At 33.1% G+C, this 27,189-nt stretch overlaps 4 protein-coding genes across 4 annotated transcripts in view; 2 read left to right on the forward strand and 2 right to left on the reverse strand.

Annotated features, from left to right (window-relative positions):
* Positions 1 to 232: 232 nt before the first annotated feature.
* LOC106713631 (2-amino-3-ketobutyrate coenzyme A ligase, mitochondrial) lies at positions 233 to 4,439 on the reverse strand. The gene is made up of 9 exons (XM_045681431.1): positions 4,327 to 4,439; positions 2,956 to 3,116; positions 2,304 to 2,369; positions 2,101 to 2,202; positions 1,785 to 1,992; positions 1,357 to 1,537; positions 1,057 to 1,249; positions 653 to 830; positions 233 to 453 (listed from the first exon to the last, which is right to left on the reverse strand). The coding sequence occupies exons 1-9, from the start codon at positions 4,355 to 4,357 to the stop codon at positions 293 to 295; spliced, it is 1,281 nt and encodes a 426-aa protein (XP_045537387.1). The 5' UTR covers positions 4,358 to 4,439; the 3' UTR covers positions 233 to 292.
* A 752-nt stretch (positions 4,440 to 5,191) lies between these two features.
* On the reverse strand, positions 5,192 to 8,609 carry LOC106713630 (alpha-amylase 2). The gene is made up of 9 exons (XM_045681656.1): positions 8,592 to 8,609; positions 7,590 to 7,757; positions 7,361 to 7,512; positions 6,907 to 7,087; positions 6,645 to 6,760; positions 6,052 to 6,559; positions 5,774 to 5,974; positions 5,370 to 5,531; positions 5,192 to 5,218 (listed from the first exon to the last, which is right to left on the reverse strand). Exons 1-9 carry the CDS (start codon positions 8,607 to 8,609, stop codon positions 5,207 to 5,209), a joined length of 1,518 nt encoding a protein of 505 aa, XP_045537612.1. The 3' UTR covers positions 5,192 to 5,206.
* Positions 8,610 to 9,191: 582 nt separating this feature from the next.
* Positions 9,192 to 13,513, forward strand: LOC106713632 (protein twisted gastrulation). Its single transcript, XM_014506468.2, has 5 exons — positions 9,192 to 9,512; positions 9,843 to 10,052; positions 11,480 to 11,615; positions 11,775 to 11,843; positions 13,403 to 13,513. The coding sequence occupies exons 1-5, from the start codon at positions 9,311 to 9,313 to the stop codon at positions 13,509 to 13,511; spliced, it is 726 nt and encodes a 241-aa protein (XP_014361954.2). The 5' UTR covers positions 9,192 to 9,310; the 3' UTR covers positions 13,512 to 13,513.
* A 4,329-nt stretch (positions 13,514 to 17,842) lies between these two features.
* LOC106713643 (transcription factor HNF-4 homolog) overlaps positions 17,843 to 27,189 on the forward strand; it is a 28,741-nt gene continuing 19,394 nt past the window's right edge. The window contains exon 1 of the mRNA XM_014506483.2: positions 17,843 to 18,008. Within this exon, the coding sequence (XP_014361969.2) occupies positions 17,912 to 18,008 (97 nt within the window). The 5' untranslated portion in view covers positions 17,843 to 17,911. The remainder of the gene's footprint in view (positions 18,009 to 27,189) is intronic.

Below are 27,189 nucleotides of genomic sequence, written 5' to 3' on the forward strand. Positions count from 1 at the left end.
GATGGATTGTGTGAAAGGTGACATGATGAAGAAGGGGGTGACAATGGAGATGACGGTAGACAGATTGATTTGGAAGACGGAAACCTGATGCACCGACCCTACGTAGGTGCGACAAGGACAAGGAGATGATGATGAACCAGTGTTTTTTGATATAGTTTTTTTTTTTTTACCTATAACTCATACCGTAGGTATTTTAAATTCAAAACATTGTTTGAATATGCATAGATGATTTTATTTACAGGATATTAACACTTCAAATTATTAATTTTCTCGATACAGATAATAAAAATGTCTATGATTTGACGATGCCGACGCTCCTAGCGACATCTGCGAACGCGTCTACAGCTTGCTTTATGTCTTGTGGCGCGTGTGCAGCGCTGATCTGTACTCTCACTCGAGCACCACCTTTTGGCACCACTGGGTAACTGAATGCCACCACGTAAATGCCACGTTCTGAAAAATTATAACGTTACTTGTGAATTTTGTGTTAACGGTAGCATTAAAAGTGGTTTTAATTGCTGTAGCAAATACGCAAAGACAAATTTATTTAAATATGCAAGTATTAAGAAGTTAAGTCATTATGTATGAGTGTATGACAATGGATACTATCCTTAGAAAACTTTTGTATTTAATACACAAAGGTATAGCATACCAAGCATTCCAGTAGCCAGGTCGACGGCAAGCGGTGCCTCGCCGACCATAACTGGACAGATGGGGTGGTCATCTCCAGCCACTGTGAGTCCGGCCGCCTGCAGCCCCGCGCGGAACTCACGCGTGTTCTCGCGCAGTCGCTGACGGAGCTCACCACTGTGCTCCACGAGATCTAGTGACTGAATTCAAGAGAAGAGATAATCACAACTTAAGTACTAGTAACTTCTAAGGCATACGATGTGATAAAAATATTTGACTGAAAATTATTTGACAAACTGCAATAGAGATCAGGATTTTAAAATCAAAAAAGTTAGTTAGTTCAAATTAGTTTAACCGATACTGCGTTGACATAATTTTTTTTTTAAGTTTCAGTTTATATTCGTGTCAAATCTTAAATATTCTTACCTTCAACGATGCAGCTACCACTGGTGGTGGTGGTGCGTTAGAGAACAGATAAGGGCGAGACACGTTCCTGAGCAGAGTGATGAGCTCGCGCGGGCCTGTGGTGTACCCGCCCGCTGCGCCGCTCACCGCCTTGCCCAGCGTCGAGCAGATGATGTCCGCCGCGCCCACCACACCGCAATACTCTTCTGTTCCCCTGGTACACGTCAAAAATCATTAATACCTCGCTCAAATTCCTTAAGGGAGACCCTTAGTGTAGATTTCTCAAAAAATCCTAAGTTTGTATAAAATCAAAGTATTTACCGTCCCGTTTCGCCAAAGAAGCCTGTAGCGTGGCTGTCATCGACTGCGAGTAGCGCTCGGTATTTGTCGGCCAAACTGCGCAGACCTTTGATTGGTGCGACCGTGCCGTCCATAGAGAATACGCCATCTGTCACTATCAGCTTTAGTCTTGCTTCGCTATGCGCTAACAGATGTTCCAGTTCTGTTTAAAAAAATAATTATTACTTAACATATAAAATGCATTTTAGGCAATTTCGTGTGTGGGAGTGAATTTCGTAGATCAAGGCATATTTCGTGACAGGACACAAAAGAAAAATACAAAGTAGGAGGAGAAAAAGAGACACAAGTACATACATTGTTTTCCGCGTTGCTATTCCATAGCACTAAGAGTTTTTTTTTTTCATTTAAGGTTCGTCATTTTTTCATAATACTATCCTTGATGCATTTACCATTGAGATCTCTGTGAGGGTACCGGAACTTCTGCGCTTTGCAAAGACGAATACCGTCTATGATAGACGCGTGGTTGAGTGCATCAGAGAATACGGCGTCCTCTTGTGTCAGCATTGACTCGAACAGACCCGCATTCGCATCGAAGCACGAGCCATAGAGTATGGTGTCCTCGCGACCATGGAATTTAGAAAGACGTTCTTCTAATTCCTGTATAACAAAAACGATAATTAGGTTAAAATAATAATCAATTAATATATAAGGCAAGTGATACACTTCAAAGTAATTAAAAATTTATCAAAGGAATTTAGGAAGTACCTTATGTATAGTTTGTGTTCCGCAAATAAACCGTACTGAACTTAAGCCTGCACCATAATTTTTTAATCCTTCGCGCGCTGCCTCTACTACTTCTGGATGATTCTGGAATATTTGAATAAAAAATGATCATGTAGTTACCGGTAGGATTAAAAAAAGATATAGATTTGAATACGATATTAAAAATTACGTATATAAGTACTTACAGAAAGTCCTAAGTAGTTATTGGCGCAGAAATTTAAAAACTGGCCTTCTGCTCCTTTTACTCTCACCTAAAATAAATTTGAAAATTATATTTACAGTATCAAAAAGCAGGTAAATTCGAAAAAAAAAACAGAAACAAGGTTACCCTCATTATAGGAGGTTATACACAGGATATTGATAAATTCGAGGATAACATATATAATATAACAATATATAATCTCATTTGAACCGGAGTGGATGCTTTAAAAATAAAAAACAAAGACTACTTGAAGAATCAAGAACCTGTTTTGATTTAAGTTTATTTTCATTTAGTCAATAATTTATCAGAATGTGTTTATCAGTTAACAAAAAACATACACAAAATTCTCTCGTGTCTGCAGCTATTACGCCTACGCAAATCACCGATTGTAGCTCCTTAAGAATTTTATTTATAATCGTGAGGCGAAATTATATTTATGTTCATCAAAATATTAACGTATGATTTTTTAATGTTGTTACATACTTTCACAAGGTTTTCCAAGGTGACTGCCTCTTGAAGTAAACATAAGATATGACAGATTGATAAGATAAACACTTAATTAATATCACTCCGTGACAGCGAACAAAGTTTTTTTTAAGTTAATTTTTTTTTTTAATGTTTTACGTGAAACATACCTTAGTGTCCTGGGGTGAGGTCAGTACTCTCTCGTGTTTCCATGTCTTGGCTTTTTTAATCTCTTGCAACCTATCCTCCAATACTTCTCTCAGTCTTATCACGCCCGGTCTATCCTTCTTCTTAAGTTCGTGCAACTTACGAATTTGTTGGCCATTGAACACTGAAACGGATTAAAAAAATAGTCAAGGGTTTGTTACGCAATACGCATTTAAATATTTTAAACGCTCTTTTCTCTAGTCCTACCTACAGTTCCCTACTCATAGTTATAGTTATAAATACTAATATTAAGTACGGTTTTGACATTGCATGATATGAAAAAGTAAAAGAACCAAGTATAATATATCTTACTAACTGTATAAATGCGAATGTTTGGATGGATGTTTGTTTGAAGGTATTTCGGGAACGGCTGAACAGGTCTTGATGACATTTGTCACAGATGTAGAACATAGTCGAGAAGAACACATAGCCTACTTAATAAGTTTTTTTTTAATGCCGTGCGGACAAAATCGCGAGCAACAGCTAGTAACTTATAAAGCTAAGAAACCCCACTAACTACTTTAGACAAGAATATTAATCGAATCACATCTCAATCGTCAAAATCGATTCAATTGTTTAGTTTACAGGACGAAGTCTAAATTAACAGCATACATTCCAACCAGCATACATAAAAACATAGTTACTTTCGCGCGAAAAACAATACACTCTTTAATCAGTCGGATAATGATAACAACACGTTAACATTTAAATACGTGTTGGCATGTCTAATATGACCGCTAAGTTACCAAACTAGACCTAGACCAGTCTAAAAATGTGAAGTGCTAAATGCACGATACAATTTAAACATGTCTGAAATATACCTAGATATACATTGTACACTATTCAAACAAAATTTAGTATAAGCACTTGCTTTAGAAAATGATAGAAGTTTGTGGCAAGGTCTTCTGAAATAATGAGTTGTATCTTAATGAATATACTTTAATATGGCGTAGTAGAGTCCACAACAAAGTAATATTATAATATATACATGAATACATATATAACTATGAACATTCTATTTTAACATGTACATGCCTTTAGTAAGTGTTAAAATGTAAATTGTTTTACATAAATGAAGCTCGTAAATAAATAAAAAATGACTACATTATAGTAAAACATTTGTTTGAGTTAGAATTATGTATACATTGTCGTCAAGGCTTTTCACTTCGTACGAGCCTTAAAATAAGTCAACGTCCTTAACCAAATAATCACATTACTTATTTTTTACTTATTTGAACTAATTTAACTTTCCAAAATTGTACTACGAATGTACTAGAATTAAAGAAACTGACAGTAAGGTTAAAAGAAACGTAATAATTATTAAAAAAAAAAACCTGTGCGCAGGAGTTGTGAGCGCGCCGCCATCGCGTCGAATGGCGGGAGGCGCGCCGATGACGCTTTGATACTCCGTCGTTCAGAGGCGTTGGCGATCAGTTGGTACAGTTACCGGCAAAATTATTGAACAAAATCTTGGCTGTGCAAAAGCACAGTTTGAGTCTCAATTCAATTATTATTTGAATGAGTAGTTATACACTTTATCACTATCCATCATCATGAAATTATAAATACATTTTATTGCGTTCTGTGTATCTTAACGTAAACTTTCCCCTCACCTCTACTGCATAAGTATTTTTCCGTCATCTGTACTGGCGCCTTTTGACTTTTTAGTAGACCTGTCACACAGGTTTCAGATTACGTAGCCGTTATTGACACTACGAAGGAATGAAACTGGAGACTTACAAGCATTTCATTTAAACTTAATATTTGAAGTAAATTGTTACTATCTACTACTATATTATTTTATTAGTTATAAGAACACAAGGTAAAATTAATATCTTTTGTTACTTCATGAGAGACTTGTAGGTACTTAGATAATTTTCATAACTTTGAGACAGATTTCACGATGAAAAGTTAAAGAAACAAATTATATACTTTTCCTGAGTTTTCCGTGTGCACTGTTGTTTATTTTACATTGGTAGAGTATGAGGCGGAGATTAGTTGGGTTAATTAACATCAAATCAATGTATGTTTTAAAAAATTAAGAATATTTATATAAATAGATAAATAATAGGATAAGAAATAAATAAGATAGGAACATTACAAATATCATTTGGGGACAATAAAATTATGTATTAATAATTAACAATTTTAATAATCAGTTAACAAAGGCAAAGTGTACATCCCATTCGTCGCCTTTTCGAATTGTATGAAAAATCACAATCGGCTCTGTAACAAAAAAAACTATTAAAATCAATGTTTAATAGCTATTCAATATCAATGAAAATTCCACGGTGAGGTGATTTATTGATTTCTTCGTGTTGTGCATAAACAGACAAAAATATTGAAAAAATTATCTTATTGTCTACGTAGTATCTACCTCAGGACCAACGTGTATGGCCAACATCATGTCATAATCATTCGCGCCAACGAAGATCTGCGCTAAGCCATTGCTGCTAACTGTCACCACCTTACCGCGACAAGAATTGTTCACCTTATCCCCAGATATCACGTCACAGTATCTGCCAGCGGGAAGGCAAGTCTGAAATAATGTCAATTTTTTTAGCTAAGTACTTGATGTATTTTTATTTCACATGTGTAGAGTACCACAACTCCTGCAAGCAGATTTCTTCGTCGTCAATTTTTTACTTGCTGGCTCACTAATACGCTAAAATCCAACTGATCCACTTTCCATAAGCCCAATAACAAGAAGCTATACTAAAGGGTGGGAACAAACTTAAAAATTTCGCAGATTATTTCGCTATATTATAGTTTGTTAAATACCTGTAAATTTTGATTAAGATCCCAAAGGTCATTGTTGAAAGCAATAAATGCGTTTGCACCGCGGCAGAAGGCAATCTGATTGCTGCCGTTGTCCCACCAGTTAGTGAGGCCGGCGGAGGCTGCTGCGTTCCTGAACCCGACCATCGCGTAGATCTGCCTCCAGCGGTGTTGACACACCCACCCATTGCCGCACGTACCATCCTATAGGAAATATTAACCACCTAGTTAGAATAAAATATATTTTATTCTTTAAATTAACTTTGAATAACACTTTTTACCGAATTAATCGCGGGAGAAATAATATTCCCGTTTCGGTCCATCGGTGGTCCAACTTCCGAGTCCCAGAAATCAAAGCTGCTCATAATTTGGGGCTCACCGTACGGATGCGCTAATAAGAAGGCAATTGCTCCTTTATACGGGCGAGGTTCTTTATACGTCAAGATTCCACCACCGCCTCCGTGACCTCTTTCGTTGTCGTGATTATCAATAAAGGTGAGAGAATCGCTGTGCGATAAAAGACCCCACTGTGGACCCCAAGTCGAAAGCCACCGAAGCTGATTGTTTCTTCTGAACGCGTTACTAAGTTCCCTTCCCGCTAAGAACTCTGTGACAGCTCCTAATGGAGTGTACTCGTCTCTGCTGATAGCTTCGCCACCATAATCGATAACTTCTTGGTAGATGTAAGGACGTGCATTTGCTGGGAACCCGTGTGCAGTGTTCAGATTCTTCAAACGGTCGTAAATGATTCTTAAATCTTGAGGCCACATGTGTTTTGCTGCATCAATCCTTAACATTACGAAAATGTTAAAACATCGTTTTGTTGTTAAATCTTTTTACTAAGATGTATTTAAAAAAAACAATAGTTTCTTACCTAAAGCCAGCTACACCGTGATCTATAAGTCTGTTCATGAAGTCAACAATTCTGTTTCTAACATGCTCGTCAGCCTGATTTAAATCTTTTAATCCGACAAGTTCACAGTTACGGACCTGCAATTAGAAAAAGTTTTGAAATAACTTTACCTAAATATAACTAAATTTTTGATGATATTCTAATTATTGATTGTTTCTGAAATGCAAAGAAAACAAATCTCGCTTTTCTGTCACTAATAATATTTTTTACACACTCTACTTACTCTCCACGCATTATTCACATAATCCATGCCATCTATACCACAATTCGGCCAGTTGAAGTGCTCTCTCCTGTAGGGCACTGCGGGGTAGTAAAAGTCTCGGTATGAAGCTGTGTTGCCCGCAGTACCGTAATTCTCTGGAGGTTCACCTGTCATGTGATTAATTACTGCGTCCACGTAAATCCTACAACATCGAAGGTCAAAGTGTAAGTGATAGAATTGACATACACATGAAAATGGAATAATTTAAGTACTTATATTATTTGCTGCCAGGCATTAGTAACTGCAGAGATAAAAGACCCTTTAATCGACAGTTGTTTGAGATTTTATACAACTTATCAGATCTACTAAATTGTAAGCCTTTATTTTTTACAGATTAAGGGTTAATGAAGTCGTAATAAAAATGTGACAAAAAAAAAATATAAAAGTGGTCATGGAAATCAGACAATAAATTCACCTGACACCAGCGGCATTGCAGCGACGGACCATGTCAGCGAACTGTCGCTCATCGCCTGAACGTGTCACCAGTGCATAGGAAATAGGCTGGTATCTCTCCCACCACGGCCGATTGTATGTCCATAACACCACATTCTCATTTGGAGGTGATATCTAGAAGGTGATATAATGTTATTTTGAAATATAAAAATATATGCAGTAGTTATTTTTAACAAGTTTTTAAATGTTACCTGTATACCGCCGTAGCCCTTCGGCCCCAAGAATCTCTCGCATTCGTTTGCTATGTCGGTCCATTTCCATTCAAATAAATGGACGTTAACAGATCTGCGAGGAGCGTAGTAAGGGTTCTTGTAAGCCCTGACTACAGTTAGTAGCAGTAGTAAAGTTAATAGCTTCCACTATAGAAAAAGAAATTCTTAACTTGTATAAAATTATAATTTAAAAAAATCCAAGTGGTACATACATACAGCACAACATTGCTCACGTACAAAGACCTTATTGTAAACCTACGATCGGTAATAATGGCAAGACCAGCGTCCGTTAGATGATGACTACTTTGTTGCGACAGTCGTCGAAACATAACAATGTCCGGCAACGAAGCTTAGTGATGCTACGTATACATTCGCATTGATAATACGTGTTGCTAAGCTAAGCTTGACGTAAAACATGTAGGAAGGACAAGATAAATAGTGTTACGAGTAGGAATTGGCCTTCTGGAATTCTACTACATTATTACCTCCTATAAAACATTGAGGTTTTCTCTGCTTTCGAAGAAGGTAGATTATAAAATTCTAAAACGAGATTTTGTGTATTTACATAAGATACGACTTACCATTTTACAATAAGAACACTGTACTGAACATAATATTATCTTATGATAATGCAGACCACCACCTTATTAATAATCGCTTGATAATTAATTTATCTTTATCACATTAATCTGTTTTTGATTTTATTATTCTTATTTAACTAGGTACTAGCATGGAAATGTAAATAAAATTTCTGTAGCCACTAACTACTATTTTATAATTACTGTCTTTTGTATTTTAATCTAATATTATGGATATTGTTTAAATTTGGCATAGACGTAGAACATATAGTCTGGAAAAAAGCAAAGGCTACTTAATATTTTTTTCCAATTCCTCGTAAACGAAGTCACGGGTAAAAGCTAAAATAGAATATAATCCGACGTCTACGATGCATCGCAGTGCCATACAGTCAGTTCTCGTTACTGAAACATCCAAAAACATGTTATCACAGAGAAAAAAAAATTGTATTAATGTTTCGGCAGTGCAAATGATTAAAAGCTATGCAGTAAACATCCACTAGCGCCCAGGCTGAAATTTCTTTTTTTACCATGTCTTTGGAGGGGTTAACAGCATTATAACAGACTGTGTTATCCGTTATCCCTATGTGGTCGCCCAACCGCCAAACCAAACATAAAATGAGGCTGAGACTATCCTGGCTATGTTAACCAATTTTAATAAAATAAATTGTCAAACTAAAATCAAAAAGGCCCTAAAAGTATAAAAATCCGTAAAGAATGACAAGTACCGTAAGCAAAATTAGACAATGACTAATTTCCTGTGTTGAATTTCTGTAAAGCATTGGACGGCTGAATTTATATTGGTGAGTTTCAATGTGGTAACACTTAGCATTCAAGTTCGAGTTAAATGAGTTGACTTGATTTTCATTCATTCACTTGTCCGTCATTTTATTTCATTCATTTTAAGTTGTTTAAGCGAAGAACACGTAAAACAGTTTAAACTCTGCGTCTTTCTAAGTTGTTTGTGTCAAAAAGTTTACTTATGTGGTGTAATTAATTAAGAATTTAAAATTATAGTAGTTAGTTAATTTGTAAATAACTGTTTCCTAATTCGCGTTTGAAATATCACAAAACAAATAGTACACAGTCAGTTTATTTTTATTTTTTGAGTGTTTTTAACTGACCATGGCTACTAAAATCTATTTCGTTTTTGCGATCATATGTATCGTGCCAATAATATATGCTTGTAATGAAGCAATATGTGCAAGTGTCGTGTCCAAATGCATGTTAACTCAATCCTGCAAGTGTGATCTAAAGGACTGTTCATGTTGCAAGGATTGTTTCAACTGTCTTAGCTACTTATACAGTGAATGTTGCAGTTGTGTTGGTGAGTTAATGCTTGATTTTAATTTATAAGAATAATTAGTACTACCACTGTAGAATAGCATTAAGAAATATACTGGACCAGGCCTACCCTTGGCTGTAGTGCCTTTGATGATAGGTCCACCATCCACACTGTCCACTCTAAGATTACTTATTAAGAAGACTTCGTTTGATTTATACTTCTTAAAATGCAATTTTTAAATAAATAAATGTTTTTTTCTTTCCATTTTAATGTGCAATGCATATATGTGGAACAACAAAATATTTGTATTCCTATATAGTAAATGTAACCAGATGATTGTAGTGAATACTTAAACAGATGATATCTTTACAGATATGTGTCCAAAGCCTAACGACACACAGACAGAGCTATCTAAGTCGTCCCATGTGGAAGAACTCACCGATGGTGTGCCAGGATTGTTTGCTGCGTTGACCAGTGAGCCTGACCCTCAGCAGAGGTGGCTCTCTATTACATATCCTGTAGATATTGATCTCTCCGCATATAGACCTGGAAACCCTGAAAGACAAGTGGTGTATCATTTGCGTAAGTTCTTTTAAGTTTTAATGTTTATAAAATACTAGCTTTTAACCGCGACTCCGTCCGCGCGGAATAAAAAAAAATAGAAAACGGGGTAAAAATTATCCTATGTCCTATTCCTGGTTCTAAGCTACCTGCACACCAATTTTCAGTCAAATCGATTCAGCCGTTCTTGAGTTATAAATGGTGTAACTAACACAACTTTCTTTTATATATATAAGACTAGCTTTTACCCGCGACTCCGTCCGCGCGGAATAAAAAATAGAAAACGGGGTAAAAATTATCCTATGTCCTTTTCCTGGTTCTAAACTACCTGCCCACCAATTTTCAGTCAAATCGATTCAGCCGTTCTTGAGTTATAAATGGTGTAACTAACACAACTTTCTTTTATATATATAGATATATAAATAGATTAAAAGTTTCATAAGGACAAGGACAAAACTCCATTTAAAAAATCTATTTTTATTCTGAGTTGTATAAAGTTATATCTTTTATAAATTGTTGATTCTTTTCAAGACATATTAGACTAGGTCAGAGTAATATGCAGTAGTAATTGATAATTTAATTTGGAAAAAGTAATCGAATATATGAAATAATTTTTTAATTAATTTTACTTTATTCTACATCACCTTTTTAGTAATATAAAATTTTCCAGAACATTTAAATAAAGCAATTTTTTTTCTATATAACATAGTTATTTGTAGGTGTGTACATATTACTGTTATATATGTCAATTTCAATGAAATTTTCAGAATAGAATCTCACAGGTGATGGGACAAATTTCGAGATCACACCATAGTGATCTCGAAATTTGTTTTTTTTTTTCATAATACATTCAAACACACCAATTTCATTAATTGTATACATAGATCCCGATTGACGTATACTCCGCGGTAGTTAGAGTTCCAGGTAAATAATTTAAAAAAAACTAAGGCGCCTATTATGTGATTCACGCGTAGGAATGCTAATCTCCCGTCTACCTGATCAAACGTCGCTTCCTTTGAACATGCTATTGTCTTAATTCTTAGAGGGAAATTTATTTGTTTGACGCCATAACGTTATTTTAATCGGATTTGTGTTTCCGAAATAAATAAAGTTATTTTGTGGTTTTAAAAGTTACAATACAATAGTGTTATTTAACCGTAGTAAAACGGGAAAGGTTCGGGATTCAAAATTTTTCTACGAAAAATAAATACTCTGTTTCTTATTCAACAAGGATAATGATTTTCGAACGATTTTTCAAAAATAAAAGTACAGATTACGACAAATAAAATGCGTAAAAATATATTTCGAATTAAATAATAACTAGTTGTTTTAAAAGTTTTTACGTAGCGCGCAGAAACCATGCAATGGGATCAGCACACGGAGATAAAGATTACACAAGTTGATATACATGTCGTTACACATGTTTTGAGTGTGCATATGTTTCACAGAGAGTGTGGAACAAGAACCAGAGCCGGTGAGCCGGGATGTGGTGACCTTCAACTGTACCGTAGCGTACATGTCGCAGTGCATGTCTTGTGACAAGTGCCGCGCCTCCTGCCGGTCTATGGGTTCCAATAGCTTCAGGTAACACAATAATAATTCTACGCTCGTATCATTGGAAGTACAACATATTAATAGAAATTAAAGGTGTCGCTAAACTTTGAAATAAAATGACGAGTAAACTTGACATTTTCAACGATAATGAAATCTGAGATACTTATATTACTTATACTATATTTCCAGATGGTTCCACGACGGTTGTTGCGAGTGCATCGGCGAGAAGTGCCTGTACTACGGCATCAATGAGAGCAGGTAAACACGCCGAGTGATGTTAACCGCACACTGACTCACGTACAGATTTAAATAGATTGCCTTAATGCGAACGCGATACGCATTTGAAGTTATTCGCACACGATCAGCATTTGTTTTTTATTTGGAAATATTTGCACATTGTTAAAAACTAGCTGTCGCCCCTGACTTCGTCCGCGCGAAATTAATAACGTAATAAGTAGCCTATGTCAGCCATCTTCCAGACTATGTTCTACATCTGCGCTAAATTTTATCAAGATCTGTGGAGCCGTTCCGGAGATACCTTGAAACAAACATCCATACATCTAAACATTCGCATTAATAATATTAGTTAAATAATTGACTATTATATCTTGTGACTGTTCCAAGTTTAAAGAAAAAATTGAATTAATCGAATCGTAGAATCCAAATCGGTGAATCGTTTGTTTCTGAGATCAAACGATTTTTCTTCAAATTTTACTTACAGAAATCAACAATTAGATGTAACAACTCTTTAATTTAGATATTTGTACAAAACTATCTCTATTTACTAAAACGAATAGTAATTTGTTCGATTTAAATTATATGTCGCCCATAGACGATAACAATTATTCTAAATGTTGTTTTAATTGATACGGCTGACGATCTCTGACACACCTGTTGCCGAGGTCTTCATTATCATATAGATTTGTGCACATAATATTGGATATCAAGTTACTCCCAGGTGTTGTTCATAAATTATAAAATTTTATTATCATTCATTTTGACAGTTATAAATTAAGTGACGATTATTACATAATTAACTTTTAGGATGAAATTTTCACCAGCTGTACTTAAACGTATGATTTTTATACTTAATATCTTGTAATTTGAGTACAATATTCGATAGTCCATTTACTTGATATCGTCCATAACACAGACGTAAATAAGACAAGGTCATTTTACACTATATAAGCTAAATTTTATTAAAGAAAATGAGTTTCGTTTGTATTTATAAAATTTTAATTAATCTTATTTCATAATTATCACAAAATCATTATATTTCTGATGACATTCATAAAACACCCATTGGGTGGATCGGCAAAACGGGAAACAACCCAAATGATCAGTATAGTTAATCTGAGGCCCCTAAGTGTAAATGAGAAGTCTTTAGCAGTGGTAGACGTCGGCAACAACAACATTTATTGCACGAATGAGCCGGCTCTTCCGGTGAAATACCAATACTACACAGAAGACAGGTGTCAAGTGGAAGAAATCGTTTCATCTTATGAGTGTGCGTACCGGAGGCCTAATTGTAGCTTATCTTTCTCTTCCTATCCCTTTCTTATAAAGATAGGATGGGGAGGGAAGTGGATTTGATGGTGGAGGGAACGCATAAGAAGGAGAAATATTTTCTATCTGTACGTTTCTTCCTCCGTCCATTAAATAGGCAACGCATCAGCAATCTTAGATGTCCATGGGCACTTCGCCATTTCGGCGAGTTCAGGAGACCGCTTACTCATTTGCCACCTTATAATATAAAAAAAGTCATCAACAAGTGTCTTAAATTTATTTTATATTTTATTTATATAATAAATTTCCAGATGTTTATCTTGTCCTGGCGGTAAGGAGACTACTGTCAACACATTGGACGAAGACCTGAGTTATGATGATCTGGATTACGGAGAAGATGTTGACGCACAATCTGTTTAATTATTAATAATAATAAGTAATATTTTTATGATATTTTTAATATTTTCTTAGCCATGATTTTAAACATGTCTTAGTTTTAAGGAATAGTTTTTGTACACATGCTTATAAAAAAGCATACGACATACTCATTTTAATCTATTATTTTGTAGTATTTCTAGATTATTTTTTTTAGTTATCTTCAGTGACAATGTACTCGAATTTAAGTTATATTTAATTTCTGGTAAAAAAAAGTCTATTAATAAGTGTATTTGTTCTGCTTTGTATTATAATACGATTAAAATATTTTAAAAAGAAAAAACAAACTACATGAAAATTATTTGTTATATGTTATTCAGCTTTGTAATATGTATTTCTCAGTGTTATGTATATTTTTTTTTTAAATAATTTTCGTTTTGACAAAAGTATTGAGCATTTGTGATGTTTATTTATCTGCTTGTATTATAACATATTTTTTATCCGTCCAATATAATTTTAGAATAAGTGAAAATTTTATTTCGAAATTTATATTCTGTAGATTTTTTATCTATGACATTTTTGGTGTACTTTACGCCGGATAGGGGCGCTGCACACATTTTAATACAAATTTTGTTGATGATACGATGGCGATTGTCACAAATATTCATATTAGACCCACTGTTTTTTTATTAAAATAAATAAATTAAAATTTTGTACAAAAATATTTAATAATCATAATTACATTTTCTAATTAACAAATTATAAACAGGATTAATTACAGTTTTATTTTTTAATAATACAAAATAGTTTTCTAATGTAAGGAATTAATCTTTCCATTGCTTTATACTGTACTAGCTTTTACCCGCGACTCCGTCCGCGCGGAATAAAAAATAGAAAACGGGGTAAAAATTATCCTATGTCCTTTTCCTGGTTCTAAGCTACCTGCCCACCAATTTTCAGTCAAATCGATTCAGCCGTTCTTGAGTTATAAATAGTGTAACTAACACGACTTTCTTTTATATATATATATAGATAAGATAGTTGTATAATTTATATTGACTTCATTGGTTCATAAATATTGTCGTTAACCTTTAAAAATGTATCACCAAAATTGCTTCCAGTATAAATACTTTGTTATTTATTTGTCAAGATTACATTGAAGCCTGCGCATAATCATGATTTCTGATAATGTCATATCAGCTTGCGATAAACGGATTGACATATGTTTCTGGCTAAAATGAAAATAAAATACTGTCTTACCGTTTGTTTCTCAGAATCTCTGTATAAAACATATCGTAACTCCTCTCATTATCTTTGACAGAACAGAGATGACATGTGTTAAATAAGGATTTTGGTTTCAGAAAACCACTATAAGTTTTTTTTTTACATTCTGAGTTTTTAATAAATAATATGCAACTCTATTTTTACAGTGCCATCTCTCAGAAGTTTAAGGTACATGTGAATAAAATTAAAGATCTTAGAAAAAGAATATTTTTATTGGAAGACACTTAATCATGTTGGAATCAAAAAAAATATGCTTTTTATGAGATATCTATGAATATTTTCCACTTTTACATTTAATTCTAAAATAATATTTTAATTATTTTTTCTCCGTAAAAAGATACTATTTTTAGTATAAAATATTACATCAGTTAATTAAAAAAAAAGTTTTGTATACTTTTCCAAGTCTCAAAAGTGCCAAATTTGTTGCTTGTACAAAATATTATGCCATTATAATTTAAGATTTTTTATGTTTATATTTTAAGACGAGATGTAGATTAATTCTTTTCGTAAAGAACGTAAACAAAAAATACATTTATTTTGTATGCAGTTAAGTCTTTTGCTTTACAAAAAATATGTAAGACGTTGAAAAGTTAGAAATTCGTGAAAAAAATCTCATTTAGTTATTTTTTATTTTATAACTATATTTAAATTTAATAAAAATTAATTATAACAAATCGCCATTAAATTACTGTGCCTTATGAACAATAACCTAGTGTTTTTACAATTTATATTATAAATAATTATTTTATAAAATATACATCTACTTTGTAAAATAAATTGTTTTATTTCTATATTTATTCTAGATTTTTGAAGATCTAGAAGTTTACCAAATATCTAAATTGAGTCACACTTGTGTTTATTCTATTGTCTCATATTTTGTGCGATAGAGGGCGTAAAAGTTAATAATTTCTTTAAAAAAAATTCAACTAAATATGAGGAAAACTTATAATAGATTTTATATTTTAATCTTGGATTTTATTCAATAAAAATCCATATTTATAGAAAAAAAAAACCCCTTTATTAAGAAATTAACAGGGCAGTCAAATCATGGTGGCAGTGGAAATTACATTATGATTTGGCAATTGCTTTTGCCATATATTATTAGGGCGCCATTCTATTAGTCTATAACTCGGTCGTTATACAGCATGCGGGGAGTCCCTGCATTCAGAATAATGACTATTGAAAATGATCGGTCGATATAAAGCAGTGTTTCTCAAAGTGGGTGATAACCCCCTGGGGGTGTTTGAAACCTAGATTAGGGCGTTAAGGGGCCCAAAAAATTGGGTGGCGTTGATACTTACAGAAATGAAATTGTGGTTTTTAAGTTTTAGGGCTGAATAAAAATTAGGGGGCGCTGAAAAATAATTGATTTTCAAAGGGGGCGGTGAAAGAAATAAGTTTGATAATCACTGATGTAAAGCAAGCGTCGTGCGGGATAACGTTTGTAATGGGCGATAAGAACCATCGTCCATCCCATGCGGGCACTGACGACTAATAAAAACATTTTTAATTACACACATTACAGTTAAAATTCGGTTGTAATATCGGTTTCTATAGAAGGTATATGAACAAGTTATTATTTTCATGTAAAAAGCAGTGTGATTGGAAGATTTCATTACTAAACTTATTAAAATCACGGCGTTTGTTCAACTCTTTGATTATATTTAAAGCGCATTTGAATTTAATGTCTTTGACCGGCACGAGCTACCTGTCATACTGCTTTGCATTGATTTAATTAACAGAGTCAATTAAACGGCTGCGTAATGTATTTAAATACATTTTTGATGAAAAGAAGTCCCATAGCCTAAGGATAAAATTTCGAATTTTATATTACGATGTAAAGTAACTAAAAAAAGGTGGAAGTACATCTGTAAAATCTACCCTACATCTATAGGCTAGAATAGAATGTATATATTCAGCTGAAATCTGGACGAAGTAGTTCATGCTGGTTTAAACGTCAAAATCTTTTCTGAAGCCAGAGCAAGAAGTATTTTTTTTTCTCATCATAGAGGCTTAATACATTTGCAACATCTTTAAGGCTTTAGGCGGCGATTTATAAATCAAAATGTTCACTAATCGCTAATATCTTTTCGATTCGACGAAATTAAATATTATTAACCTTTGATTTATCTTCACAAACAACCTTCGAGATTGGTTTGTTATCAATCATTAGGGGGTTACGTTGACAACGTATCGAATTAATGTCTTAGGATAGTATTTTCAGATATGGTTTTTACAGAATTTTTTATCTTACTTAGATTAAGTATCAACGGTCAAACTTTAATACCATATCAATTTTTAATACCGTTGATATGTTATCTTACAAAATTTGGTGAATTATGCCACATAAATATGAAAATTTATATACCTAATCTACTTTCGTTAATCTTTATATGATTGCAAAAAAAAAGGAATTATGACTGTATCCTGTAAAAACTAATAATTATTAAACTTTATTGCAATAAATCTTATTACAAAACAACATTTAACAATCAACAAACTATATCTTGATTTGTATACGTTGACTAGGCATTCTAGAGCCGAAGTAAAAGTGCGGTAAACATACAGAACGACCGAAATGAATTTGTAACTGTAGTTATAGTTTTAAGAACTCCATCAATGCGCACATAATAAATTACAATGATGGTTAGTTACGTGGAGTGTGAAATAAAGCACACTGACAGTTAAACTGCATATTTAATTCCATAATTATTTATAGTGAGCACGGCTCAGCTGTGCCCTCGCGACCGTTGGTTGAATAAACGCGCGACAGCCCTGCGCGCGCGCTGTCGTATCAGCGCGGACCGCGAGCCGCGAGTCATCTAGCGTCAACCTGCAGTACTACATCGCGTCGTTTTCACTAATTACTATGTTCCACGCGGGAACTTGTTACCGGTCTCGATGACTTGTTTACGACGTTTCTGTTTGCCGTGCAATCACGACATCGTCATTTGACTTTTCAAAAAAAGAATTGAAAAAAAAAACAAACTAAATAAGATTTATTCTAAAGTTTCTCCATTTGTGATCTGCAAGTGTGTGATTTTTTGTATAAAAAAACATTTTAATTTTGTGTTAACAGTGTTTTAAATTATGATTCGAAGATAATTTTTTTCGGAATTGTCTTTTAAATTTAAACTCGAAGTTGTTGAATAAGGGCGAAAATGAGGAGCGACTTGATGACGCCTAGCGAATTGGAGGGGACGGATTACCTCCTCTCCTCCACTATGAGGCTGGAGGACAGCTTTCTGCAAATACTAGGTAAGTGCTCGCTGTGAATACACCGATAAACGCACATTAACAAAATAAATAAACCTATGCAAAAACAAACAACTTAAGACGTTCATCGTAGAGTGGGTATATTAAAAAATTCCAGTTTAAATTATTTGGTGTTACAGACTAGAAATCTGGTATATTTAAACACTTTTTTTGATCACTCTCATGATTTCAGATTAATATTTAGTAGTTTATAAAAAAAACAATTAGGGTTTCTCTAACTTCTAAACACAATTGCAGCTGCTAACGAAAATGACGGAAAGCTGTTTAATGTTATCAATTATTTTAATGAGTGTTATAAATCTTTGTTTAGAGACAAACTGCTGAAATCTACGAACAAGTAGCTATGTCATTTGTCTTACGGCAGTAGAAGAAACCAGCGGCTGCCTTCAGGTTCATTTCCTTTTCTCATCATTGTTTTTTTTTAATAATTAAGAACTCGATAGGAATTTAATTTAAATTTCTGTTTGCGAAGACGATGCGAATTATGTATTTAAGATTTTTTTATCGAGATAAAATATTGTAGAGGCATAAAAGCCAACACTGCTAACCAATGAAATGTCACTAATGTATAGTAAAAAAAAACAAGAAGCATACTGCCAGGTAATGAAAAACAAAAACGAAGTAATATTAGCGGTTTCGAATGGTACAAAAGTGGTTTTACGATGCCAAAAGACATGTACAAAAACAAATTGTTATCTTTGTTTTTTTACCTTTTTTTTGTAAACATATAATAAAACTGTGAACTCACTGTTCAAATAACTTCGTAACATTGTAGACGTATAGTCAAACAAGGATATCTGGCCCGGGGATAAAAGCGTTGCTATCGCTGTTAGTTCTGTCAGAAATTATGCAAAACTTACATAGGCATAAATAAAAGCCCTTTGCATAAAAAGAAAAGCATGACACGACAGCTACAGTACGAAAAAGAACCTTGAGACACATTTTGACAGTAAAAGGAAGACGCTAGAGAGCTATCATAATTTAGTTTGTATTATGCCCACGAGATCAGACATCTTTGTCGGTTTATAAAAAAGCTTAATCGTAATTTATTACGATTATTATTATTTCCTACGCCTAAGTAGTAAATATTTTCTCACAGAACTAACGACGATAACAACGCCTCAGCCCAGATAAGCTCGTTGCACTATATGCATGTACTAGGTTTCATTTTAACCGTCCGTATAGTTAATTCTATTTCTAACGTTAGTTAGAATCCTCACCACGTCCAATTACCGCTACCGTCAGGTTCAAAATGGTGAAAATCAAATAGGCACAAAAACCACGGCTAATATATTATATCTATGTATAGAGGTCAGTTTACCTTTTAAACTGCACACCAGTTTAAAGAGGTTTGTTATTGAAATGGCAATGGCATGATGATGTTTTAATGTGAGAAAACAACTCATTTATTTAAATCGATATTGTCGCACAAATAATGCTGAGTTGTACGTGAACTTGAAAACTTGTTTTAGAAGTAGTATTTTTTCCTCCTTGAAATAATTTTGCTTCTCAACATAAATCGTTGAAATACTTTACTTATAGTTGATAGATGCCGACTCAAAAGTAAGGCTTCCGGAGGACTTTTTTGTGTTAAATTTCCCCGGGTACGTTATTTAAAACACATTATTTACTTATGAGGAAAATCGTATTTTTTATTTTAAGTCAAGTTTAATAATGTAAGTAGTCATGACATTTTTAAAACACAAATTTTGTGTATGTTTAAAATGTTTTGTGATTTTTATAAAAATAAGAATAAAATTACATTAAACGATAAAAACAAAATTACAGTAACGTATAGTTTAGTTTGTTTACTTTTAACTTTTATACGGGAATGAAAAAATAAGTAGCCTATGTGTTCTTCCAGATTATGTTCTACAGCTGGAGGAGAGAGGGAGAGGATTCGGAGATACCTTCTAACAAACGTCCATCTAGACTTTCGCATTTATAATAGTAATAAGATTTTACTCGTCCAAACATTCACAAGCCAAAAATATTACCATCATCTAATTGTTTATTACATGTATATTTTATTTAAAAAAAATACTACTTAATTCATATAAATAGAAAACTATCAATCCGGTTAATTTAATTGATAAAAATTAAAAATAGAATGCAACTATATACTTACTAAGAATACTTGAAGATTACGGAAACATTACTGTTATAAAAACTATGTATTAATAATATCGTGAAGCACAAGAATACAAAATCCGACGCTATTTAAACTATGACAAAAAACACTTTATAATTACAACTGTTATAAAATAACCAATGTAGATCATTAATTACGAATTACGAGTACATATTGCGCATGTTGTATTAAAAACTTCATATAAGTCAACGATGTTGAATACAAAATTGTGTATTCTTTAAGCGAGCAAAACATATAAAAGATATGCAATTAACAAAAAACATCACTACTGTATACAAACATCTTTGAGAGGATAAGTTGTTTACGGATGCTGCAGATCCTCGTGTGACGTAATTCTAAGAATATCTATGATTTCCGTGAATATTAAAATCATTTAGGATTAAAATGTTTTATTGGTAAAAAGGCCTAATTTTAGTTATCTTTCCATTACCATTCTTTTCTTATAAGGCAAGGATGAGAAAGGAAAGTGGATATGACGGAGGATGCATAAGCAAGGGAAATAATCATTTTCTCAGTCGATTAAAGGTATAATTAATCGACGGAGAACGACGATAAAAAATATGAAAAATATTGGTAAATTAAGTATCTTACTAATAATATAGATGCGAATATTTGGATGGATTGATGGATGTTTGTTTGAAGGTGTTTTCGGAACGGCTCAACGGATCTTAATGAAATTTGGTATAGGTAGATGTAGAGCCTTCAGAGCAGTGTTTCCTAAGGGGCGTACTCCCCACCTGGGGGCAATTCGGAGATTTAAAAACTTTAGGTTCCTTACAATGATAGCCAGTGCTAAAAAGTACATAAAAACGTTTTAGAGACAAAAATCCGTTGTATTTAAACTATTTATGTGTTTTCGTGTTTAAAAATTTTATATGAAATTGATCTAGTCAGCCAAAAGTAGTATTTAATTATTTCTCTAACATTGTAAATTTAAGCCTCGAGAGAAATTTATTTCTAAACAAAATTTATAAGGGGGCAATAGTCATGTTCATCCTGAAAAATGGGACATGGATCCAAAAAGGTTGGGAAACACTGCTTTAGAGGCTAATAATTTTTTTTAATTCCGCGCGAAAGAATGTCGCGGGCGACAGCTAGTCTTCCAATAAATATCAATAAGTTGATTGCTAAACCAACATTTTTAGATTTAACATTCCATAAAATATGTAGCTACTTACAATATTAATACGTTATTAAATTAATTTCATGGTCACGTAATACATTTAACTCGCAGCCAATTTCGATATACGAATAATCGGCTTACTTATCGCGTTTTCATATGAAGGTGTGTTTGCGGCATCAATTACCACGTCGCAGTCAATAGCAATATCATGCACCAACATTCCGTATCTATTATATGATAACAAATTCTTTATAGTGTAATAAAAATGTTTCTCTTGATTTGGAAACTAACAAATTAAACTAAAGTCTATGAGGAACTCTTTGTCATAATAAATCTAAACAACAGTGTCATGACGAGACCAAATTTGGTGCCTTGTAACTCGTATACGTTTTAAAATAAACCATAATAAGTAGCCTATGTGTTTTTCTAGACTTTGATCTACATCTATGTCAAATTTCATCGCGATCTGTTGAGTCGTCCTGGAGATTCCTTTATACAAATATCCATACTTCCATCCATCCATCCGAACATTCGCATTTATAATATTAGTAAGATTAACGCATCAAATTTGGTCTCGTCATGACACTGTTACTTACTTAAGTTTTAAATACACAAATATGTAATTCCAGCAAAAAATACAAGTTGAGTGACATCAATATCAGCTAAGCTGTTTACGCGCCTTCTGTTGGTCGGATAAGATATCATTTGTAATCATGATTAGGCGATTTACAAAATATTTTTATCGAAGTGTTGATAACATTATATCTATACCGTTGGTTTCCATTACCAAAAAACTCATTGAAATAAACATGGGATGATATGTTTTCATTCTTTAAAAAAAGATTATATATCTTACTAATTTTATAACTGCAAATGTTTAGACGGATGGATGGATGGATGGATGTTTGTTTCAAGGTATCTCCGGAAAGGATCAACGGATCTTGATAAAAGTTGGCACATTTGTAGAACATAGCCTGGAAGAAAATAGAGGCTGTTTATTACTTTTTTTATTCCGGGCGGTCTGAGTCGTGGGCGACAACTAGCTATATCTAATATATAAAATTCTCGTGTCACAGTTTTCGTCACCGTACTCCTCCGAAACGGCTTGACCGATTCTCATGAAATTTTGTGAGCATATTCAGTAGGTCTAGAGGTAGGTCTGAGAATCGGCCAACATCTATTTTTCATACCTCCCCCCCCCCATTTTTTAATTGCGCGCGGACGGAGTCGCGGGCGACAGCAAGTTATATATATTAATATGATTTTGGATGGATGGAATAACCACGGATAGTTCTTTGTAGTTGCATTAAGAATGTATGGTTAGATAGAAACTTGTTTTTATGTACATACGTGGAAGTAAATAATTGACAAGGACGTCCATTGTGCAACAAATTAGCTACAATATAACGAGATGCATTGCTTGCATCAAGACGAACAAGCCCTTAAATGCGATGTAGCTATTATTCTAGGTTCTGATTTCAAATCAGCATTTTTTTTAATAAAGATTCGCGCATACTAGTCAGATCAATATATGTCGTTAGGCATCTATCTATATATATAAAAGAAAGTTGTGTTAGTTACGCCATTTATAACTCAAGAACGGCTGAATCGATTTGACTGAAAATTGGTGGGCAGGTAGCTTAACACCAGGAAAAGGACATAGGATAATTTTTACCCCGTTTTCTATTTTTATTCCGCGCAGACGGAGTCGCGGGTAAAAGCTAGTTTTATATAATATTACGTTATCAAGTTTACAAAGAGATCACTTTTAAATAAACAAAGCCACACTTAACAATACTTACGTATTACATATTTTTAATTTTCACGGAATCACTACTAGTCTTGGTTTTCATTTCAAGGTAAGTTCTCTACAACTTTAATAAGCTTTGTTTTCTGTGAATTTAATTTTACGTAAGTAGTTAGATACCATTAAATCCTTATTTAAAAAAAAAAACTTTATTTCAATGATAACTAATCATTGCTTTATCGTAGATATGATTTAAATTTTAATGCATGTTGAAATACGTACGATAAGATGTACCATACCAAACAGTCGTATTCACGAAACTCTTTATATTATTATTCGAACTAAGTTCACGATTATGGGAAGTGTTTAAAAACTTGTAATGTTATAGCAAACAGCTTATTACTGTAGTTAAAGGTAGAGACTACAGCAACTGTTGCTGCGCTCGCTTTGTGAAAAAAAAACGAAATATAAATAGTTGTGCGTTTCTTTTACCAGTCATTTAAAAGATAATTGTCCATATTTTTTCCACTATTATCATTTCTATATCATGACGAAGAGAAAAGTAAAGCAAGTATGGGTGAAGCAAAGCAGAGAAGGATATTTTATAAATATGAAATAATTAAAATTAATTGCAATAAAATCTTCCTTTTTTTGTAAAACTCTGATTATTTAAACGTGAGTCATGAGATAATATTAATTCAAAAGCTACGTACTTAACTTTTTTTTGCAAAATAAATTATATTTTAGCGTTTTGATGATCGTTCAATTGTGTGACCTCGACGTGATTCTTATGTGCGTTTTTGTTTGATTCCATTTTTGTTATAAAATCATCATCACCAACCTGATGAAGTTTATGTTATATATTATAAGATCATGGATTTAAGGGTACCAATAAACTAATAGTCGCCTCCTTTTTTTTGAAGAAAGAAAAAGGAGAAAATGTTTTCGTAAAGATGCAGTGTAAGTTCGATAAACGAGTGGTTACTTGAATTGTTCTCCCCTTGCGCCGTTGAGATTTTTTATAACTGTAAATGCATACAGCGTGAAAGCCAATTAAAGTTGTTAACCAAGTGCTTTATGTAATTCCACATTATCTGTGATCGTACACATTGAAATCCGGGTCGTTGGCGCTCAATGCCTTATCTTATTTATGTACGAACTCTGGTATAAATCTTACTGATACTATAAATGCGAAAGTTTGTATGTTTGTTATTAAATATTTCCAGAACGGTTAAACGGATCTCGATTAAATTTATCTTAGTTATACATGAACATAGTCTGGAAGAACACATAGGCTACTAATAGAGTTTTTTATTATAATTCCGCGCGGACGGAGTCGCGTTCTAAATATAATTTTAAATATAATTTAATAGACAATAGTTATTTTGTAGAATAGAAACAAGGAATACTTTGAAAAAGGAATACGGAAATGATGGAAAACGAAGATGGAATGGATGGTTCTCTATAATTTTTTGTAGTCTAATTGTTTCTGCTGGTGAAAAATTAATATTATTAGGATCATTATTGCGAAGATAGAGACTCTTGTACTATTGATCATACATAGCTTTGAGAACTCATACATAGACGATTATGATACTTATTGTATTGTTTATATAAACGGTATTATTTTTAAGTATAATTTGATAAGGTATTATTTATAAACACTAAATTTATTGATAAAACAATATAATGACAGATATAATAATTGATACATCTCCTTCAAATGTAATAATTTTTAGACGTGATAATTTTTACATAGATATAATTTTTATATTATGTTTCGTAATAGTTTTGTTTGTTTATACAGTTTATATAGTCTATTTACAATTGCATGTATGTGTGTTAAATTCAGGAGGAGGTATCAATTTTTGAGAAAAAATTTCAAACAAAAGGTGAATGGAAAATAGGGTATTACTAATACATAGAATATAAGAATATTTAGATTTCTCTTTTCTTAAAAGACAGGTTTAAAAAAATGTACACCTAGTATAAAAACGTCACCAATTCACTAGCTTTGAGTTTATTAGGAAAATCTTTTCTCTTTACACTATTAAGTATTAAACTAAACTACAACTTATTATTTATTAATAACAAATTCAGTTTTACGCGTAATTTAAATACGTAACTGCGTAAATATACATTTAATATGTTGCTATGGAAAAAAAACCGACCTCTACCTCGAAGGCCACGAACGAATGTAACTACACTTCAAAATATCTGAAAGTGAAGTTAGCAGTAGTTGACTGTTTAATAATTTATGTATCTTTTTGCAAACAGGGTATTCCTTATATTATAGTAAGTTAAAGATGCCTGAATCAGATTAAAATGCAATCAGAACTCAATAGAAGATCAGAAGAAGTATCAGAAACACTTTTAAATTGTTTAACTATCGTGAGACATCATAATTAATTAATTAAGAAACGGCTTAACTCACGTTTTGATCGTCCGGTGGCGGCACCGACAAGTTTCGGACCCATCGGGGGTCGGGACTAGTCGGTGCCGCCACCGGACGATCAAAACGTGAGAAAAACTTTTTGCAAAAGTCCATTGTGAATGCTTTCGCTTTATTTTGTAAACGTAACTATGATGACGTTGACTAAAAAAAATGTAAATGCATTATGTCAAAATCTTCAGATAACAAATGCTCCGTGAACCGAACGCCTCGGTTCATCGACTTCATGACATGTACACAAATGACATGTTATTTGCGTCATCGGTACCAAAAAGGGTTAAATTATAGTCAATTTGTCTTAAGCAATATTTTCTAAGAAATCTTGTAAATGACTTTTCAATAAATTATATTAATTTTAACGAAATATGTAAATGTATATTTCAAAGCAAGGTTTCTTTGTATTCAAATTTATGGCTTTTGAATTATTTGAAATATAATTATTATGACATGTAATCTTCCTTACTTTTCAAATATCAGTTTTAAATTAAAATAACTTTCCTCTTAACTTTTTCAATCATTATGTTAATCCGACTATAACTTAATAGTAATATTTTAATAGAATCTGTAAATATATAAAACTAGTAGTCGCCCGGTACTCCGGCCGTGCGAGAATAAAAAAACTTGATAAGTAACCTGCCTATGTGTTCTTCTAGACTGTATTCCATATCTGTGCCAAATTTCATCAAGATTCGTTGAGCCGATTCGGAAATACCTTCAAACAAACATCCATCCATCCAACAATTCATCAATCTATTCATTAGCTTTTAATATTAGTAAGATTAGCTTGTTCACCTAAAGGTGGGTACAGGACTTCAATATTTTCCTGATTTTTTTATTAACTATATATTAATTATTTTATAATTTAATAGTAATTAATTTCCCCTGCTTTTCACGAAAAAAACATTATTTATCGTTTCTATCCGTCTGTCCTAAGTTCACTTTTTTTTCCGACAATCTCTGAACTTTTTTACTGGGCGGTAACTGACTTATTTTTACACTGACGAAGTCGCGATCAACAGCATAATGCATAAAACCAGTGACCGTCATCTCATAACCTTCAAATGTAACCATTAAACTACCCATAAAATAAATTTACAAAACCATAAAGTATAACGCCATAAATACTAAGTATTTAAAACTAGCTTTTACCCGCGACTCCGTCCGCGCAGAATAAAAAAAAAAAAAAAAGAAAACCGGGTAAAAATTATCCTATGTCCTATTCCTGGTTCTAAGCTACCTGCTCACCAATTTTCAGTCAAATCGATTCGGCCGTTCTTGAGTTATAAATGGCGTAACTAACACAACTTTCTTTTATATATATAGATATATATATAAAACCTGTATGTTGTCAAGTTTGGCCGGAGCATCGGGAACTGAGCATTCTTCAACATTTCAACATTGAAGCGTGGACAACTGGATCTAGTTGGCATAGGTTAGGCCCTGGCAGCCGCGCCGCGTGCCACTTCGGTATTAATAAGCTCAATGGCATCCTAACAGATTCCGCTTTAGTTTTCCTTTACATTGTAACCACTGTAAGTACATAGCCAAAATTCATTTAATTTATGTCAAACAATGATTGCTATTATCAAACATATTTTTTTAAGGTTATACTTTAGCTGACCATTTTATGTAACACGACATATGTAAAGAGAAAACTGAAAGTTTGCTTATAAATATCTAAACGGAATC

Source organism: Papilio machaon, chromosome 16 (genome assembly GCF_912999745.1).
Source record: "Papilio machaon chromosome 16, ilPapMach1.1, whole genome shotgun sequence".
Lineage (NCBI taxonomy): Eukaryota > Metazoa > Arthropoda > Insecta > Lepidoptera > Papilionidae > Papilio > Papilio machaon.